The 19567-nt window shown below is 33.1% G+C and overlaps 1 protein-coding gene across 5 annotated transcripts in view; it reads left to right on the top strand.

Moving 5' to 3' along the window:
* Window positions 1-19567, top strand: part of ROBO2 (roundabout guidance receptor 2) — a 579902-nt gene that overhangs the window by 453810 nt on the left and 106525 nt on the right. For all 5 annotated transcript variants that reach the window (XM_079922998.1, XM_079922997.1, XM_079922996.1 and 2 more), the window contains exon 6: window positions 986-1113. In XM_079922998.1, the coding sequence (XP_079779124.1) occupies window positions 986-1113 (128 nt within the window). The remainder of the gene's footprint in view (window positions 1-985; window positions 1114-19567) is intronic.

Here is a 19567-nt window from a genome sequence, read left to right as displayed (position 1 = left end):
TCAGTGCAAGCCTAAAAGCAATAGGAAGTCCCAGCTAGTTGTAAGCAGACAGAACCAATTAAAGTAATATTTTGGAAATATAGCTTTAAATGTGTGGTATGTATGTATGAGGAGGACAGTCAGTGTGATCAACCAGAAGCTATTGCAAAAATGTGTGTGTGAAATAACACACACACATTTTCATTTTCATCAGTGAAAATCAAGAAGAAAAATCAGACATGAAAACAATGTAAAGATAACTTCTTCATCAATTTGTATAATTTCTTAGAATCTAATAAGAGCATATTCTTATGCAAGCTCTTAAAAAATTCATGTTAAAATTTTAGAATTTTTTTCTGAACTAGTATGTTAGTGTACTTGTTACAAAATAGAAGTGTGACAATAAATGTTTGTGAAAGAGCCGACGACGTGCATTTCCAGAAATCACTCCAAGGCATGTGGATGTTTTAAAAGTTAATACTGCTAATCTAAAAAAAGGATTACCCCTTCTTAATTCTTTTAGCCAGTGTCTGTTTTGTCAATTTGCCAACAAATAAGAGAATCTTCTCCTTTAATATATTTCAGCTCTATTATATTCAAGGTACCTAAAAAATAAATCATATATTTGAATGCAGTGTAACTTACAAAATATAACTCACCAAGAAACTGAACTATACACTGTTTTCTTACTGTCTAAGAGCTACCAAAAAAAAGTCAAAGTGTTAATAATACCTTTGAGAGTTTTGATGCAGCCAGAGTTGTATACATGTCTAAATTATCGGTAATTGATAATCAAGCAGCTAGAGATAAGATACAAAATTAATGATCTTATTAGCAGTAGCTTTAATCTAAGCAATTGCACTTTATGGCTGAACGTTGTGTGTGTGTGTGTGTGTGTGTGTGTGTTATTTTAGGTAAAATACAGTATAAAAGAGAAAAATGAATAGTTAGTGTTATCTAAATATAATCAATGTTATTTAATAAAACCAATTCATATTCTACACAGGTATGACATCAGAGATGATTACACACTGAGAATTAAAAAGGCCATGAGTACAGATGAAGGCACATATACGTGTATTGCTGAGAATCGGGTTGGAAAGGTGGAAGCTTCTGCTACCCTCACAGTCCGAGGTAAGAGACTTAAGATGTGAAATACAATTGAACCAGAAGACTAATATTTGGTCAAATTGGTAAGTGAACTCACAATCAAAATAATAGCTTATGCTGTTTTATTATCACATTAAAATGCCTAGATTTTGTGTCCTCTCTATATTTTAGTTGAAATAAAATTACTTTCAAATTTGGGTTTGAAGGGATGATCATTTGAAATGATTAATTTTTATTTAATAAATAATAGCTAATGTAGTTTAAAAGTAAATCTTAAAATAGGAAAGATTTACACTAATCTTTTATGTTTCCATTGTTTTGAACTCTTTACTGCTTTTAAATGTCACTAATTTCAAAGATACTTGGTTTTCTGTTTACTAGATTGTCACTTTATACTAGTAGACTTTTTTTGAAATTCTTTTTTATTTCAACATTCAAAAAGCAATCTGAAAAAGCTAACACTGCTTCCAAAGGTGAAAAATGGACACAAAGGAGCTCCCATGTTGAGAAAATCTGATTTAGAAAGTGATTTGTGAAGTTCATTCACCTTAAAAAATTGAAATAGTCAGTGCCGCTCCTGTAATAACTTTCACTTTCTGGGTATCATGCACTTTCTCAGTCATGGAATAATTTTCATTTATAGACTCCCTGCAATTACTTATAAGTGAAAGAAAGCATTACTTAACCCTACAGTGAGCTAGAATGAATTAACTGCCTTCCTGGTGGCGCATGTTGATCCACATGAGTAAATTATATAGCCCAAGGTACCAAGTAGTACCAAGTACACAGTTACACTTACTCTCGCCAAATAGATATCACCCATGGCATTGTTTACACTCACAGAACTTCAGAGATAGGCAAGTACATCCATTGCCCTATCTTCCAGCCTTTCTTCCAGTACCTTAACTAATGCCTCCTCCTCCCATCCCTCATGATAAGGAAGTGGGCTGCATGTTTATATCCATGTCTCACTTGCATCTCACCCTGTTTAGTCAGACCTCTTAGCCTTGTGCAGCTTTGCTCACAGAAGTTTTCATAAGATTAGGAGAAAGGCTTGGAGGAATTTGGATTGGCAAGAAGTGTGTCAGGGATTCTCAGACTGGTCCTCTAGCTGGTAAGAAAAATGATTTTTGCCAGATGTATGATTTGGGCATCATATCATTAAAAAGAAACCTTCCTCCAGGTAAATATTAGGAGACATTTACTCTGGATACCTAGAAAAAAAACTGGTGAGTTCCAGACTTCTCAATCACTTCATTCCTATTCCGCTTAATCCATTTTTCCCCCATCCAGATAGTCTAGTGTGGACTTAGATATAAAATAAACTTAGACAAAATGAGCAAACTAGTTGCTTAAAAAGTTTTTCATTCCTCATTAGTTAACAGATCACAAAAAACTATGATGATACACCAATTGAATATATATACTGATAATATATGATCAAAATCTGATTTGTAAGTCACTTTAGTATAGTTAACCTACCTTTTCCGGTAGGTGGTTATATATTTATGTATATTTGTTTGTTTTTATCTAGTCAGTCCTTTGCAAAAGGAATTCACTTGACCATAATTCGCCCAAAGTTTGTTTGTTTGTTTTTTCTAAAGTAAGTGGAAAAAGAAAATAAACAACTAACCAAGAAATGTTCCTGTCAAAAAAATATTTGCTGACTAAACAAATGGTGAGAAAATGTGAGGAGTTGTTTGTTGGTAGAAGCAGCAGGGTTCCTTTTATACTTGAATGCTTGGATGAATGAGATTTGAAGTGGTCTGTTTGCTTTAAGATCTTTCCCAGCTAATTGTTTTCATAATTTGTTGAAAGTTTCAGGTTTACCATTTCATTTAACAAAGCATGCTACTCCTGGATGGATGTTTGAAGCTAATTTACAAAACTAATAGAAAGAGTTGTTTGTTTTCAATAGGATTCTTTTTTTTAAATCAGCAAACCTTAATGGTCTCTCCCCTAATCTGTGTCCTGTAAATGGATTAGAGTGTTTAATCTATGTAGTATGCATTTCATCTAAGACTGAAACCTCAAAAACAGGGTTAAAGAATTAAAATCTCCATAATATAATAGAATGTGGAGTAAAAATTGTTTAAAAATACTTTTTTACCATTAGGAAAAACGGTTGGGATTTCTCATACTAAGAGGTTAACGGAAAAAAAAATGTTATCTACGGCTTATTTTTTTACACTCATTTTTCTATGCACATAAATGAAATGTTCAGCCCTTCTCTGGATTGTTTTATTAGAACAGGGTCAACTGACCCAAGAGGCCACATCCATTTTCATCCATTTAATGCAGGGACACAGTTTAGTTTAATTTGCTGATTTTGAAAACATCCACCTGCTGGGTTTTTTTTTCAGGATGAAATGTTGCTATGTTACAACAAGTTTTATTGTGATGTTTCTGCTAAAATTTTATCATGATATTCACTTCAGCCAGTTTGAGAAAAGAAAACGAAGTTTTATAATCACAATCTGAAACAGACTTACTCAGTTGTTTTCCACTTCAGAAATATGGTGAAAATAGACTATAAAATTAAACTTAACAGCAAGTAGCTCCCTTTGCTGACTTGACAAACATAAAATTAGAAAGAAATATTGCTAGACAATAATGAGCCTCCTAGCATTTATATTCTAATCAAATACTTCATGATCTAATAGAACTTTTTAAAAGTGGCTCCAAAATGAGTGAACACAAACTGCATATTTATAAACATATTTTTTTCCCATTTTTCAGTTGCTTAAATTGGCTTTGCATAAATCAAAGCTTCGTTGGGAAAACTATCTTGGTTCTAGAGCAATAAAGCTTTAATTTTTTTGGAACTTTCCTAGACTAAGAAATATATTTTATTTCTTTAAAACATGATTTTTCACCATGTTTTTTTCTTTTTCTCTCTTTACAATCATAGACTCAAAATGCCTTTTTGTTTCTAAAGGAAACATTATGTTTCAGATTCAGCTGGAGGTGGCACCTGAAAATGCAAATTCAAAAGTGAAACACAAAGTACTTTTACTACTAGACATTGGCAAAATCAAGAGAAATCTCATCAGTCAGAATAAGGCACAACTTCATTACGTTAGTCTGTTGTTTTGTTCTTAGTTGTTATTTTTGTGCCCCCCCAGAAAAAGAAAGAAATTATTGTGCATAGCTCAACTTACTTTCTCCCTCTTGCTATAGTAAACCCACTATAGACTGTAGGACACACTAGAGTTTCACTAAGCCAGAATTTTCATTCAGCTGCTATGATTGCTTTAGTCTTCTTTGAGTTGTATTACCCCCCCTTTAATTGTGAATAATATTCTAAGACCATGAATCTCATAGAGAATAAACTCCAATATAGTTTCAAAGATTACACAGAACTAGAATTGTGATGCATTTGTTGAGTGAATGAAGGTCTATAAATATGGTTTCAATGGCTATATCTATCTCACCATGCCAACAAGTCATCAAGACAAAACTACTCATAAGTTCGAGAGTTACACTGGGTTCACACTGGAGCTTTACCCACTGGGGTATGGATGAAACACTTGTTTGCTGAATAAATTTATATTTTGAAATGTAAGATTTAATAAAAGTTCAAACGCTACTAAATCTATTTCTTCTTCATTTGAAAATGGGACCATATGTTTTATATTTGTCCATTGCTTTTATATAAAGTGGTTTACTATCTAAATTGATTTGGCATTATTCTTTTTAAAGAAAGTATTATTAAGCCCATGTGTGTCTCTTACAGTTTCTGTGCATTAAAAAAGGGGGCAGTCTATGACAACTGATTTTAGTGATTGAAAGTTATAGAATAATAAAAAACAACAATAATTTGTTGAAGCAGCAGTTTGAAAGCCATTCTCAGTATGGACAAGAATCTATTTGTCAGTCATTGTTTCCTGCCCTCTGCCAAAAAAAGAAAAGAGCTTAACAGTAGTTAGAGAGCTACTCAGTTGAAATCTCTAAGGATGTTCCAACCTATCTGTTATATTTTCATCTACCCTGTCCACGGATGAAAAGTGATGTGATCTTAACTTATTACTGGCTGAAACGCAGCATCAGGGGCTTTTCTGTAGTCCTTGTAATGGTTCTGACTAACCATGCTTAAAATCCAATTGCTATTTAAATCAGACAGCAAGGCCTTCTTTTATTGACATGACATTTGCTAGCCTGTGACTTGAATAGTTATATTCATCAGGTTCTTAACTTTGGGGTAACACAAGGCTGTTTAACTCTAAAAAGATCTTTGAAATAATAACTATAGTAAATGATGATGACAATAAGACCTTATGTAAAGTATCTCTCAAATTGCTTAAAGTTAATCTCGGTGTGCAAAGTAATTATTTTCTTAGAGCTCTATTTATAATTACGTTCAGTTTTTATCAAGCTAGGACATCCTGTTCATACTTGAATAATGAGACTAGAAATCACCCTACTGTCCATACTTAAATGTAACATTACACATCATGCATTCTGATAATTTTCTTTTCTTTCTTTTTTTTTTAATTTCTTTTTTATGTTCTCACCACACCATTGTAATGTCTACAGCTCGCCCTGTTGGTAAGTAGCCATCCTTCTATCCATTTCGCATGGCTTTGTACAATGCTTCATAGCTCATGCATAGTAGGATATGACTGAATGAAATACATTTGTTCACCCCTGTTAAAATATTACTTGAGGGACTGTCTGCTGTAAAAGTTGCTCCTAACTTTTTCATCACTTTACTAAACCATTTTGTAGTGGCTTTTTGTTACTTAGCAATTAATAGGTAACAATTTTCTTGTAAAAGAATATATGAATGATGAATATTATAAACTTCTAACTTTTCTTGAGAAAAATACAATACTTCCTTTTTCTTGTGTGTATAAAATATTCAATTATTAGTTATGTTTGATATTCATTAATATAAAAGATTATGAACTAAATTAAGAAGTTCTATTATTTTATGCACTTTTATTTTAAGCTGCTTAGAGTCTGCTCTCTGTAAGGGTATTTTTTACTGCTGCATACTTATTATCTGCATGCCTACTTAAAATTTAGTAGAATGCTTCAAGTTACTGTAAGTTGATGCTTACACTAAGGGGAAAAGGAAGGGATGAGCCGTGTTCTTTGGCATGAAAAGTTTGAATATATCTTTTTCTTCATTTGGCTTTGCAAAACTGAAGTTAACAGCTTGCGCTTGCAGTAATTTAAGTGGTAATTATTTGTAAACAAAAATAAAATATTTTCAAATGTATTGATAAACTTTCTGCATCTCTTTTAAAGTTTTGCTTAACCTACCAAGAAATGTGTTTGAATAAAAGAAATCTTGGTAATTGTGTTATAAGTGAATAAATAGATACATGCATAAATGGATGGGTAGGTGAATGCATAAATTAATTTAGTACATTGCTTCTTTAATATACCAAGAGATACTTTAATAAGTTATTCAATTTGACACAGCTTTATAAATGGTCCACCTAACTTCAAAAGCTTTCTTATCATACTGGCTTGACATTGTTGACATTTGATGTATAGCCATCCAGACTCATAACATTTTTCCCCCGTTGGTTGAAACGTTCACAAACATTATTGTTATGTAATGTACTCTTATATGGATAGCAAATACAATAAATAGAACTTTGGCTTCCCAATCTGAATTTCTGCTCTGCCATTTCTGAGCAGTACTTCCTTTGTCAGTTATTCAACATCCCTAATCCCCAATCACTTCCTCTATAAAACGGAGAGAAAAGCTCTGACATATCAAAACTGCTATAGGAATGAATTGAGTTCAAAATTGATCATATATGTGAAAAAGTTTTGTATGCCAACATTTGTTAACACATTCCTAGTTTCTGAGACATACATTATTTCACATTTCAATATTTTTGAAGTATGCTTATGGCTTATGATTAATTTGAACATAAACTGCAGGCATTTTTTCTTAAAATACAATTATTAAATTGATCATGCTTTTTACAATTGATGCTGTTAGAAAATTAAAGAATATACTATAGTTTAAAATTTTTTTGCATTTGTAAGAATTCATATTAATAATAACTTTACATATCTATGGTATGACATCTAAAATGAAGAAGTAAATGGGAAAGAATAAGATAATAACTTCATAAATTAACAGGAAAAATCACATTTAAATTATAGATCTTTATATATAGAAGCCTTATGCTGATAAACCATGACCACTTGATTTGTATTATTTCACAAGCTCCTGGAATATAGAACAATATGTTAATAATTTCCAATATATTAAAACTCATGAATAAAAAAATATCTTGTTTAGAAAATGTGATATGCACAGAGTATTGAGATATATTTGTCGCCTACAAGGCATTTCAAAAGTTATTTCTGTTTTTTATTCTTTTTTGAAATGATTTCTTAAATTCCCATTGGACTGGAACTAAAGAATAGCTTCTTGACACATTGTACTTTATTCTGGGAAAGTCTGTCATTTCATAAATCTTTCTTAAAATGGCTTATGACAGTGCTCAGAAATATGAAGAACTATACTTTAAACTTGACAACTACTATTAATTTGGGAAACTGAATGTTTGATATGCTCTTATTGGATCACCAAAGAAGAGACTGATAATGTGGAAATTAGCCTGCTTTTTCTTTGCATCAACTTTTTACATCAATTTTAATTCAGGAAATATAGATATGCCAACTTTTATTGTAAGGTGAGAAGCTACAAATTAAGTAAAATCATGAATTAAATATTCAAATAATAGAAAACTACATTAATATTTGTTACTAGACTAAAAGTTTTTTAACTTTGAAGCTCTTAGCAATAACATAATCAGTAGTCTACAAAGTAGAAACCACAGAAGGGGGAGAAAATCCATCTTCCGATTCTAGTATAAATTATGTGAAGAACTATGTACCAACTATGTAAAATGTAGAGAAAGTTCAAGGAATAGTTCCTGTCTAAAGCTTTTAAAAGAAAATTAGAAATATATGCACATTCTGGAATACTAACAGATTCAGAAACCAATCACTACATTACCTACCAGATGAAACTTGATTGTCTGTGTGGAAAGCCAATTTAGAAATCATTTTAAACCTCCAAACTGGATGACTCTTATTAGCTGCGTTTGAGTCAAAGAATTGGAAACTCTATGCAACTTACAGTTGGAATAAACACCTTCTTGCCTGTACTTTTGAGAGTGTAAGAAAACTCTTGATTTTGAGGATCATCAATGTGGGAAGTCCTACTGAAAGCAAACAATCACATACTTGCCAATGGAGCAAAGTAGTCTCCAGATTTCACTTCCTCATCTGCAATGTCATCAACACCTCAGAAAGAGTCCTGGAATGTAACTTCCCTAGCTGCTTTTTACCACAAAATCTAGACAAATGCCACTTTGATCGTTAAGAATCCACCAACCCTTCTTGTGGTTTTGACTTTTTACTGTTCCAAAGGTATTCTTTATATGAGAGCAAAAGTACATCCTAGGACAGAGTTAAGTCTGAATGCTGAAATATTCATTTGTTTGTTTGGAAAACTCTGTTGATGAGGGAACTGACAGAAGAAAAGGGTCTAAATAGAGATAAATATCTTGCTTCCTATACCCATCTGTCTTATTTTCTATTGGAAGTCTTTCCCAAGCTTAAAAATAAAAAAGAACATCTATTTTGGAGATGGGCAACACATTTTTTCCTAGCAGCAACTCAAAACATAATGAATAATTTGGAAAAGGACTGTCAAACCTACCAGCTGCCTTGCTTGAGAAGCTGAGGCCTGCTCCATTTTGTGTCGTGTATACCATATGCTAGCTGGTGATAGCCTCTAGTATGGAAACTAAAAACTGAGTATATCAGGTGAAACTCATTTAAAATATCAAAAACAAATTGACAATACACAACTTTATGGAAACTTCCAATTATTTCCTAGTTTAGTAAATCAAAAGTATGTTTCTTTTTATAGAATATAATTGGCCACAAGAGTGTATAAGTATTGAGAAATACACGTTTTTGGCAAAATTCCCATCTTTTATTATTATTATTTTAAAGAAGCAGAACAGAAATCTATAGGGACATATTTATAGAACAGAAATCTATAGGGACATATTTTTTCAATCTTTTAACTGTTTAAACACAAAAAATTAACATGTCTTCATTTTAGAAAGTTCTCCTTTGAGTTGAAGTGGAGTTTGCTTTATAACATGCTCTGAAACATTTTATTGAGGCCACCAAAAGATCCAATAAAAAGTGAGTGACTGAAAAACTTCATTCAGGAAAAAATAGAAATCAGATAATGCTTTAAAAATAATGCAACTGGTGTTTTCAACACCCCTACCCTCCACCCCACCTTGAAATTTGGAAAGTTTAATGTGCTGGATATAATTCAACTTAATATTGGAAATATTACAGGTTTTTAAAAATCAGAAACTAGGTGGATATTATATACGAATCCTTTCATGTCGAGATCCACTTTTGTGCAAAAGGCATCCTGAGTGTATCTTGGAAGGAAACCTCTTGGAAGGAAACCTATACTTTTATTCTCTTCAGCCTTTCTTCTTTGGGCAAGGTGTTACCCCATGACCTGAGGTGATCATCTCTCTCCTAGGAGCCCTTGATGTTTCCTATATCTGGCGCTGATTAGCTACTTTATGCAGTGTCCCGTTTAATTTTTATTAAGCATCACGTTTTTCATTGCTCCATATGTTTTGATTAAATTGTAGGTTAAAAAAATGCATTGTATTTTGTCTTGTATATTCTAACAGAGTTCCCATAATGTGAAACATTTAAAATATCTTTAGCTCATACTAATTTTTCAAGTGAAAAACAAGTAGTGGTTACTTCTCATGCTTGGCTGGTTTTAGTCACTGACTTATTTCTTTTGGAAGCACCTTGTGTGTTTGACAATGTCTGTTCAATGCCTCTAATTTGAAGGGTAGGTATAAAATTATTGAGTCATACTTTCTTTTCTCAGACTTTCGTGAGAATGTTTTATTGTTTTTGTATTGAATGGTACTATAGGGAAGTACAAGACTTACAGAATATTTTTATCCTCAGCTGGGATACCCTTTTATGAATACAAATATGAATACCAATGTATTCCCTTCTTCTATAACTTTGCTGGGTTATACCTTGGGCCTGATCACCCTGTGTCTAATGTTCCTGGGACAGCACAACCCCTAGAATCTGCAGATTCATCCTTTAATTTACTCTATTTCAAAATGGTTTCTTCTGTTTTATCTCTGAATACTTTTTCTGTCTCACTTGTTTTTCTCAAATACATCAGTTATATTGGCTTTCCTTTGTCTCAGTTCCATATTTGTTAACTTCTCTATAATAATTTTGAAGTCATCATTCTTTCACATTGTATTATTTCTTAATGCGTATTTATCACCTTCCTAACTTTTTCAATTGCAGTTATCATTTTTTCTTATTTCTAAAATATATTTCTTTAACTTACTTTAACTTTTAGTTCATTTCCTTGATAAGCTTGAACAAAGTATTCTTCTTCACTTGTGTTTTAACGCCTTTACCCCTTTTTGAGATTTTTTTGTTTGTTTCTTTTTTAAAGAGAGGCCCTGTTGTACATAATTCTATTTAGACTATGGACAACTATTTATTCTAAAGTATTTCTGTGTTTCCTTGGGTTATTTTTGGACGATATAAATGCTTTATCTCCCTTTGATTAATTGATTATGTTCTTTTCTGTCATTAATTAGTAAGTAATTAGTTAATATACAGTTTGCTTTATTTTATTTTACGTAGATCCTGTTTTAGTCCCTATTTGATTATTAATCATCTAGTTAACTGCTGAAAGCTAGGGTTTACATGTTTGGAGAAGAGAAAGTGAAAAGTATCAGGGTCAACCTCTACTTGAACTCTTATCTGGAATATTTTTTCAAAAAACATGTCATTTTCTCCTTGGTAAACTAGTGATTCTAGTAATACACAGCAAAACACTTTATGTTACAAACTCTCTGTATTCCATAGGAAACACTCTTCATCTTCCTTCATACTCCCTGCTTTGTAATGGAGATGGTTTTTCCTAGTTTTACTAGTTTTCTACTGCTGCATAACAAGTTACCACAAATTGAATGACTTAAACAGCAGCCGTTTCTTAGGCCGCAGTTCTGTAGATCAGAAGTCCAACCAGACTCAACTCGGTCCTCTTTTTAGCATTTCACAGGCTAAATCAAGATGTTGATCAGGCTGGGCGCTTCTCTGGAGACTCTCCAGAAGAATCTACTTCAGAATTCATGCAGGTTGTTGGCAGTATTGAGTTCTTTGAGGTTGTATGATTGAAGTCCCCATTTCCTTGTTGGCTGCCAGCCAGAAGTTGTTCACAATTCACTTGCTAACCTTTGCGCATGCCTGCCACAGCCTTCAAAGTCAGCAGTGATCCCTTGAATCCTTCAGGTGCTTTGCTCTGTATCTCTCTCACTTCCCAGTCTGCTATCAGCTAGAGAAAATTCCCTGATTGAAAGGTCTTATGTGATTGGGTTAGGCCCCTAAACTAATCTTAAGGTCCCTAAGACCTGTCTTAAGGTCAACTGATTAGTTACCTTAATTACATCTGCAGAATCCCTTTTGTCACATAACATAACATAACCATGGGAGTAACTCCATGAAGGGAAGGTCATGGGGGCCCCCTTAAATTTTCGCCATCCATAGTAGGCTTGGCTTTTTCTTTCCTTCAATACCTTTTCTCCAGACTTCTTAATTTTAGTTGGTTATCTGCAAAGTCATGTCTCATATTTCCCAAGACTCCTTCTTGACTCTAGATCTCCTTTCTTTCTATCAAAGGATCATGGATTGGGTTCTCACAGTATTGACAGAAATTTTTTGTGAAATTGGCATTGATAGAGGATTGTGGGTGGGGCTAGCTGTTGCTCACCTTGCATCCTCATTTTCCTCCAGATTTGACCTTGTTTGGCAGGGGTACTTCACAATTTGTGGTTTGAGGCAATGGTAGTTTTTCCATATTATTCATTTATTTTGTTATGGTCAATAGAGGAAGGTGGAGCAATAAGCCTTTACTCCATTACTCATTAATTTTGGGATCTATCCAAATGAAAATAAAATAAATTATTAACTTAGTAGTTAAAAGTACTATAAATATCAAATATCTCAATAATGTAAATATTCTGGCTAGAAACAGTATTATGAGATTAGTATTAAGAGATTTCACTGGCTATTGCCAGAAAGAAATAGCATCAATATTTTAGTCACACCTTCTTAGAAAGTAAAAATTTTCATTTTTATAAGTTATAATAATTTGTTGACAGAAAGATATCATCATATCTATTTACATATGTATATACTGTAAAATATATATCATGATGTGCATTACACCTAAATATTATATGCATGACATTTGAATTACTGCACTATTTAAACATATTAAGTGTCACTCAAGGGAATAGTACATAATTAGATTCATTAAAATATATAAACTACGAAATTAAATTAAATTTTGAGTTAAAATATGTCTGAAAGCTTTTTTAAATCTCTTATGGCAAACATGGCTTCCCAGATTCACTGAGGCTATTATTTTCATCTCCCCTCAAAACTATTAGCTCTTTGTCAGTAAATACATTGTTGTATTTATCTTTCTGCTGCCTCTAGGTCTAGCATAACATTTACATGTGGGAGGGGCACACCAAATGTTGGTGCAGTTAATTGATACACACATATGCATACATAGGTAATACTTGCCTCGAAAATGTTTATGCAAGCAGTTTTAAACAGTGCTATAAAAAGATTAAGCAACATTAATGGTAACAGGCCAATCATATAGTCCCCATTCTGCTAGTAGGAGATAAAATACAACAAAAAAGAAGGCACTAATGAGTTAGGATGGTGCCTTACTAAGCGTGTAATTAATGTTATTAAGAAACATTGCAGTTGCATATTAAAATTCTGTTAACTAAGCAGCCCTTCAGCTTCAGTACATTTGTTCCTTGCTTGCAAGTTTCCCCCCCTTTTTTTTTTCTTCTGATTGGCATCTTCATGCAGTCTTTTTCTAAAAAAATGAGATAATGGGATGTGATCAACCTTTGTGGTTTAGCTAGAGTGCTGACATGACAGTTCTGGCAAGTTGACAGGTTAAGTGAGTGAAAATGGATGTCTTGTCTCACCATTTACATGAAGAGCCATTTTTAAGCTATAGTTTTACCTCCTCACCTCCACACTTACAACCTCTTCTACCCACAATACTGAGAACTCTAGCTTTCCCAGTTAGTATCTGGAGAGGATTTTTTTCACCACTACTTGAACTACTTTTCTTCTGCTGGTGAAAATGAGATCTTTTTCAAAAATAATGTAAATATTGCCTCATTCAATGATTCATTAGTTTTTAAATTAATAGTATTTTCCTTGAAAATTAACAGTCCCTTGAAGAAAACAAAATTTTATTATTTTATTTTCTACTCAGTATTTTAGTTCAGAAAGCAAAGTAGAGAAGCAAAGCTTGATTGGTGAAGGACAGTATAATATGGGAAAATGTGATTTACAATTCAGAATTTGTTTAAATTTAATTTTTTTCTTAATTTGTAACTTGTAGAATTCAAAAGTTTATGAAATTTGCATGTTAGATTTCAGAATGATTTCCTATAGTTACATGATTTTCTGTACTTGCCTATAATTTAAGTGCAAATGTAATAAAATCTAAAATGATCTGTAAACATATCCAACTTAGTTACTTTATGAGTTAGCTATTTCATTTATTACAATATAGAAATATTTAATACCATTAGAGGATTAAGTTGGACTTGCTAAAGCCAGTAAAGACCATTTACACAGAAAAATACATGGTTCCACCAATATAATCCTTCAGTTTAACAAACAGACTTACCTGCTTTTCTAAAGGTGTCAGTGAAGCCAGGTGATGGTAATGGTGCATTGGTGCAGTCTGGAAAACTTCTATCTCTAACATAATGCATGTATTTTTCCCTCTGTGAGGAACAACCTCACACCCTTCCTTTCTTACCTACTTAATCTCAAAAGAACAAATCTCTCTCTCGCTCTCTCTTTTTCTCTTTCAATGCTTTCCCCAACTGTTGGAGACAGACTGAGTCAAGTTACTCTCGTAATGGTGGGACATCCTGTATTACAGCAATTACCATGTTCATCATGTTGTGTCATGCTTGATTGTTTGCATGTGAGTTTCCTCTGGTAGGCGGTAAGTTCCAGAGAACAGAGATTTTAGTACCCTCAGACCCTGACACCATATAAAACCAGTAAATGTTTGCTTAAAATAATTAAACACGATTATGAGTGAAAGTGCCAACAAACATCTGAATTCATTTCTAGTACAAATTTATAATAATAAATTATTATTTTTATATTTAATAATTTATTAATAATAATAATTTTTATTTATTTATTTTTTCCAGTAATATGTTGCCTTAAAAAAATTAAGGTCAAATATGGCTATATGATGAATTGGGAGATTGGGATTGACATGTATACACTAATATGTATAAAATAGATAACTAATAAGAACCTGCTGTACAAAAAATAAATAAAATAAAATTCAAAAATTAAAGAAAAATTGGCTATGTGGTGGAGCTGTTTATTATAACACTGTTTTTATATGCATGCAGTGAGATCTTAATGTGCAGGGTATTTTGAACCAAATGAGTTTATCCTTTTCAAAGGCATTCTATTTATTCTAGATAATTGTAGAATTATTTCATTTTTATATTTACATTGCTCATTTTCAAGGAGAAGCATATTATCTGTGACTGTACATTTAAGAACATGGTTTTAATCACTGTCACAAAACATACACATACTTTTTTGTGTGTACGTCACATTATCACCAAAACTCAGTACCTTTGACCCTCTTTGGAATTACTTTCCCAGTTATTATAAATGTCAGTTTAGAAGGTCACTTACATTATTTTATAGTTATACTATATAACACATTTGACTAGCTTCATGGCCTACTTTATTCATCAGATTTTGAACAACCATGAGTAACTTTTAGTTTTCACTATTATATGAACCTTCAAAAATTAGTCTTCCCACAATCAATAAATTCCACAACAGTGGTTAAAAAATATAAAGAGTATAGCTGCAAATTTGGAACACGTCTTTACTCATACAAGGATTGAATGCAGTTTGTACATGCAAGGGCTCTCATAGGTGGAGAGTAGAATATGAAATCTAAATAGATGAAGAATCTAAAGATTTTGATTCATTTCAGTCATTTTATTTTTTTGACCACTATACTTTCCATATTTATGAAAACAGCAGACTATTTAGTAGTTTTACTTTTTCATTTTGACATTAGGAAAGCATATATATATATATATATATATATAAACATATATATTGAGAGATAGATTATTAGATTATTGTTGAAAAGAGGTATAGATATTGGTTTTTGTTATGGAATAAGAATTTTTAATATTAGTTAGAAGTAAGGTAATGGCTGAGAAAGAAATCACAGCACTCATCCAGAAGAGTTATTGCCATGGACTCAGTAAGAAAATGATTAATTTGAAAGGTAGGTAATTTAGCAATTTGATCGTTTATATTCCTGAAAAATAGTGACAAATGAACAAAATGTGATTAAATGGGGTTTATAAAAATGTTCATTTTAAATCCTATATCCCTAAGTTATATTTTTCATTATAAATTCATTACTTCCTCTGGTATGGATTATGTGTTAATAAGTTTCAAATCAAATATTTTTATGACATTATGCATTTTCAGTATTATTAACAGAAATTCTTTTGAAATCAAGTGAAGTGTTAAATAGTAAAAATTAAATAGAATTAAATAAGTTGAAGAAACAATCATTTATCAATTAGAAGCCAGCCTGTTCTGATTACTGAGTAAACATTCATCTCTTACTCCTGCTCTACATTTCATGTTAATGAAATGAATTTTTGCTATTTCTTGTTGCTGAGGCTAAGCCTATTAACTAATTTCTTTTGCAGGAACTTTTAAAATTGGTAAACATTTTTTATGCTGTTTTTGTCACTCTGGGGTGGTGGCTACTCATTTATAGTCTTTAAGTTATAGATTTTCATTTGGTATATTGGGCATTCTTTACAGAGGGGCATATAAGAATCAGTTAGGAAAATTTTTCAAACATATTTTCTTTGACTTCTCCCCACCCAAATTACTATAATAGTGAGTTGCTGTCACTGGTAAGAATGCATCGTATTCTTTAGTATGAGGAGATGGGAAAAAGCGAGAGTATTTGCTTTAAATCAAGAATTTTATTTAGTGTTCACTATTTGGAGATTTTCCAGGCCAAATAAAGATACCATTTCATTGCAAAATAGTAGACAGCACACCATACCACTAAGAGTTTACAATGGAACAGAAGAATCAAGGCACACAGGCAGGGGGAACAAATAGAGAAACAAGACAATACAAGCAAGGGCAAGTACCTTAAGTGGGAAGAACACAAGAGAAGTACAAGATTAGAGTGTGTTCAGGTTAATCGTTGTCGACAAGGTGGATCAAAGGATAATAGATATCAAGATGGATTAACCACTAGAACAAGCAAATACGCATGCAAGTGATTGAAAGTAGACTGGTCTGCTGAAATGTTGGAGCCAGTTTGGGGACAGGTGAGCATCAGGATGGTAAAACCCTGGGCCAGCTGATGGAAGACAACATGCTACACAGAGGAGAATGATGTGCAAGCATTGCAATGGCAAGCAATAGAAAAAGCACTGTAGGTTTTTGAATAAAGAATCACTTGAAATAAGTATACTTAAGAAAGGTTGTACTTACAGGTGGCGCAGAAAGAGCAAGATTATAGGTTTTATGTACTTTAACAATAAAAGCAATTATTTAGGAAAAACATGTTATGATTTTAACAACATTATACCATATTGGAAATTATAGCATATAATTCTTACCCTTCCGTTTGGTAATGACATGACAGATTCTCAGTCATATGGCTTGAAGTGAACCATATGTGTTTAAGAGGTCCAACTATATCAGACGGATCAGAAGTCAAGTCCTTCCTCCTATCTATTGATTTAATCCTTAAAAGCCTTCATGAGATTCAATTTTCTGGTCTTTACATCATAATGATAGAAGTTAAGACGTAAGGCTCTTTGAATATTAAATGAGATAATGCCTGTGGATGGTTTAACACACCTCCTGGTACTTAATAAGCACTCAATTAATTTTAATTATTGTTGTTGTATTAAGCAGTTTTCAACTTGCAGATCTTTAAAACAAGCAAATGATGGAAGAATGTGTGTTTCAAATATGCTTATAGAATATATTATAATTTAACATGCAAAAAATATTAAATAGCAAAAAAATTTTATACTTGAGTTTAGGATACAAAGTTCATAATCTTTATTGTTACAGAAGAAGAAGCTTATTCACTCAGGTGCAAAATTGTACCCAAAGGAAGAGCTGCTGAGTGTGCCTATAGCGACCCTATCACATATTAATGTATGCAACTTCTTCATGACTGTTTCCATGTTCATGTCTTCCATAGAAAGTCATATTTTCCTGTAAAAACAACTCTGAACATGATGTGATCACCTTTAGGGTCCCCCCATCCCACATCTCCAAACCCACCTCATGCAAGGCCTATGCTTCCTACTCGTGTTCGGCCATCTGATTTCCATATCAGCCACTCACTCACAGCAGCGGGCGTTAGCGTAACAGAGCTGTAGCGTGACTTTGATTGAAGCCAGCTTGGGCTGAATGAAGTATCAAAGCATAACCTAGCAGAAATCAAATCTAATTCACTGTGCATTGTATTTAAATTTTCAAAAACACAGTTTTGGGTGAACAGTACCAGACCCCTAATCTCTTTTTTATTTTTCCTGTGTCTTCTTCTAAGACTTTTTATTTTATTAGGTCTTATATTTAGTTTCTTGATAAAATTTCCTTAATTTTTTTAAACATCTTTATTGGGGTATAATTGCTTTACAATATTGTGTTAGTTGCTGCCACATAACAAAGTGAATCAGCTATATGTATACATATATCCCCATATCCCCTCCCTCTTGCGTCTCCCTCCCACCCTCCTTATCCCACCCCTCTAGGTGGTCGCAAAGCACTGAGCTGATCTCCCTGTGCTGTGCAGCTGCTTCCCACCAGCTATCCATTTTACATTTGGTAGTGTATATATGTCCATGCCACTCTCTCACTTCGTCCCAGCTTACCATTCCCCCTCCCTGTGTCCTCAAGTCCATTCTCTACATCTGTGTCTTTATTCCTGTCCTGCCCCTAGGTTCATCAGAACCATTTTTTTTTAATTCCATATATATCTGTTAGCATACGGTATTTGTTTTACTCTTTCTGACTTACTTCACTCTGTATGACAGACTCTAGGTCCATCCACCTCACTACAAATAACTCAGTTTTGTTTCTTTTTTATGGCTGAGCAATATTCCATTGCATATATGTCCCACATCTTTATCCATTCATCTGCTGATGTACACTTAGGTTGCTTCCATGTCCTGGCTATTGTAAATAGTGCTGCAATGAACATTGTGGTACATGACTCTTTTTGAATTATGGTTTTCTCAGGGTATATGCCCAATAGTGGGATTGCTGGGTCGTATGGTAGTTCTATTTGTAGTTTTTTAAGGAACATCCATACTGTTCTCCATAGTGGCTGTATCAAATCACATTCCCACCAACAGTGTAAGAGGGCTCCCTTTTCTCCACACACTCGCCAGCATTTATTGTTTCTAGATTTTTTGATGATGGCCATTCTGACTGGTATGAGTTGATACCTCATTGTAGCTTTGATTTGCATTTCTCTGATGATTAGTGATGTTGAGCATCCTTTCATGTGTTTGCTGGCAATCTGTATATCTTCTTTGGAGAAATGTCTATCTAGGTCTTCTGCCCATTTTTGGATTGGGTTGTTTGTTTTTCTGATATGGAGCTGCATGAGCTGCTTGTAAATTTTGGAGATTAATCCTTTGTCAGTTGCTTCATTTGTAAATATTTTCTTCCATTCTGAGGGTTGTCTTTTTGTCTTGTTTATGGTTTCCTTTGCTGTGCAAAAGCCTTTAAGTTTCATTAGGTCCCATTTGTTTATTTTTGCTTTTATTTCCATTTCTCTAGGAGGTGGGTCAAAAAGGATCTTGCTGTGATTTATGTCATAGAGTGTTCTGCCTATGTTTTTCTCTAAGAGTTTTATAGTGTGTGGCCTTACATTTAGGTCTTTAATCCATTTTGAGTTTTTTTGTATGTGTGGTGTTAGGAAGTGTTCTGATTTCATTCTTTTACATGTACCTGTCCAGTTTTCCCAGCACCACTTATTGAAGAGGCTGTCTTTTCTCCATTGTATACTCTTGCCTCCTTTATCAAAGATAAGGTGACCATGTGTGCATGGGTTTATCTCTGGGCTTTCTATCCTGTTCCATTGATCTATCTTTCTGTTTTTGTGCCAGTACCATACTGATTACTGTAGCTTTGTAGTTTAGTCTGAAGTCAGGGAGCCTGATTCCTGCAACTCCGTTTTTCTTTCTCAAGATTGCTTTGGCTATTTGGGGTCTTTTGTGTTTCCATACAAATTGTGCAATTT

The sequence above is a fragment of the Stenella coeruleoalba genome (genome assembly GCF_951394435.1).
Source record: "Stenella coeruleoalba genome assembly, chromosome: 5".
Lineage (NCBI taxonomy): Eukaryota > Metazoa > Chordata > Mammalia > Artiodactyla > Delphinidae > Stenella > Stenella coeruleoalba.
Note: the sequence above shows the minus strand (reverse complement) of the source record. Positions and strands in the feature narration are given on the sequence as shown.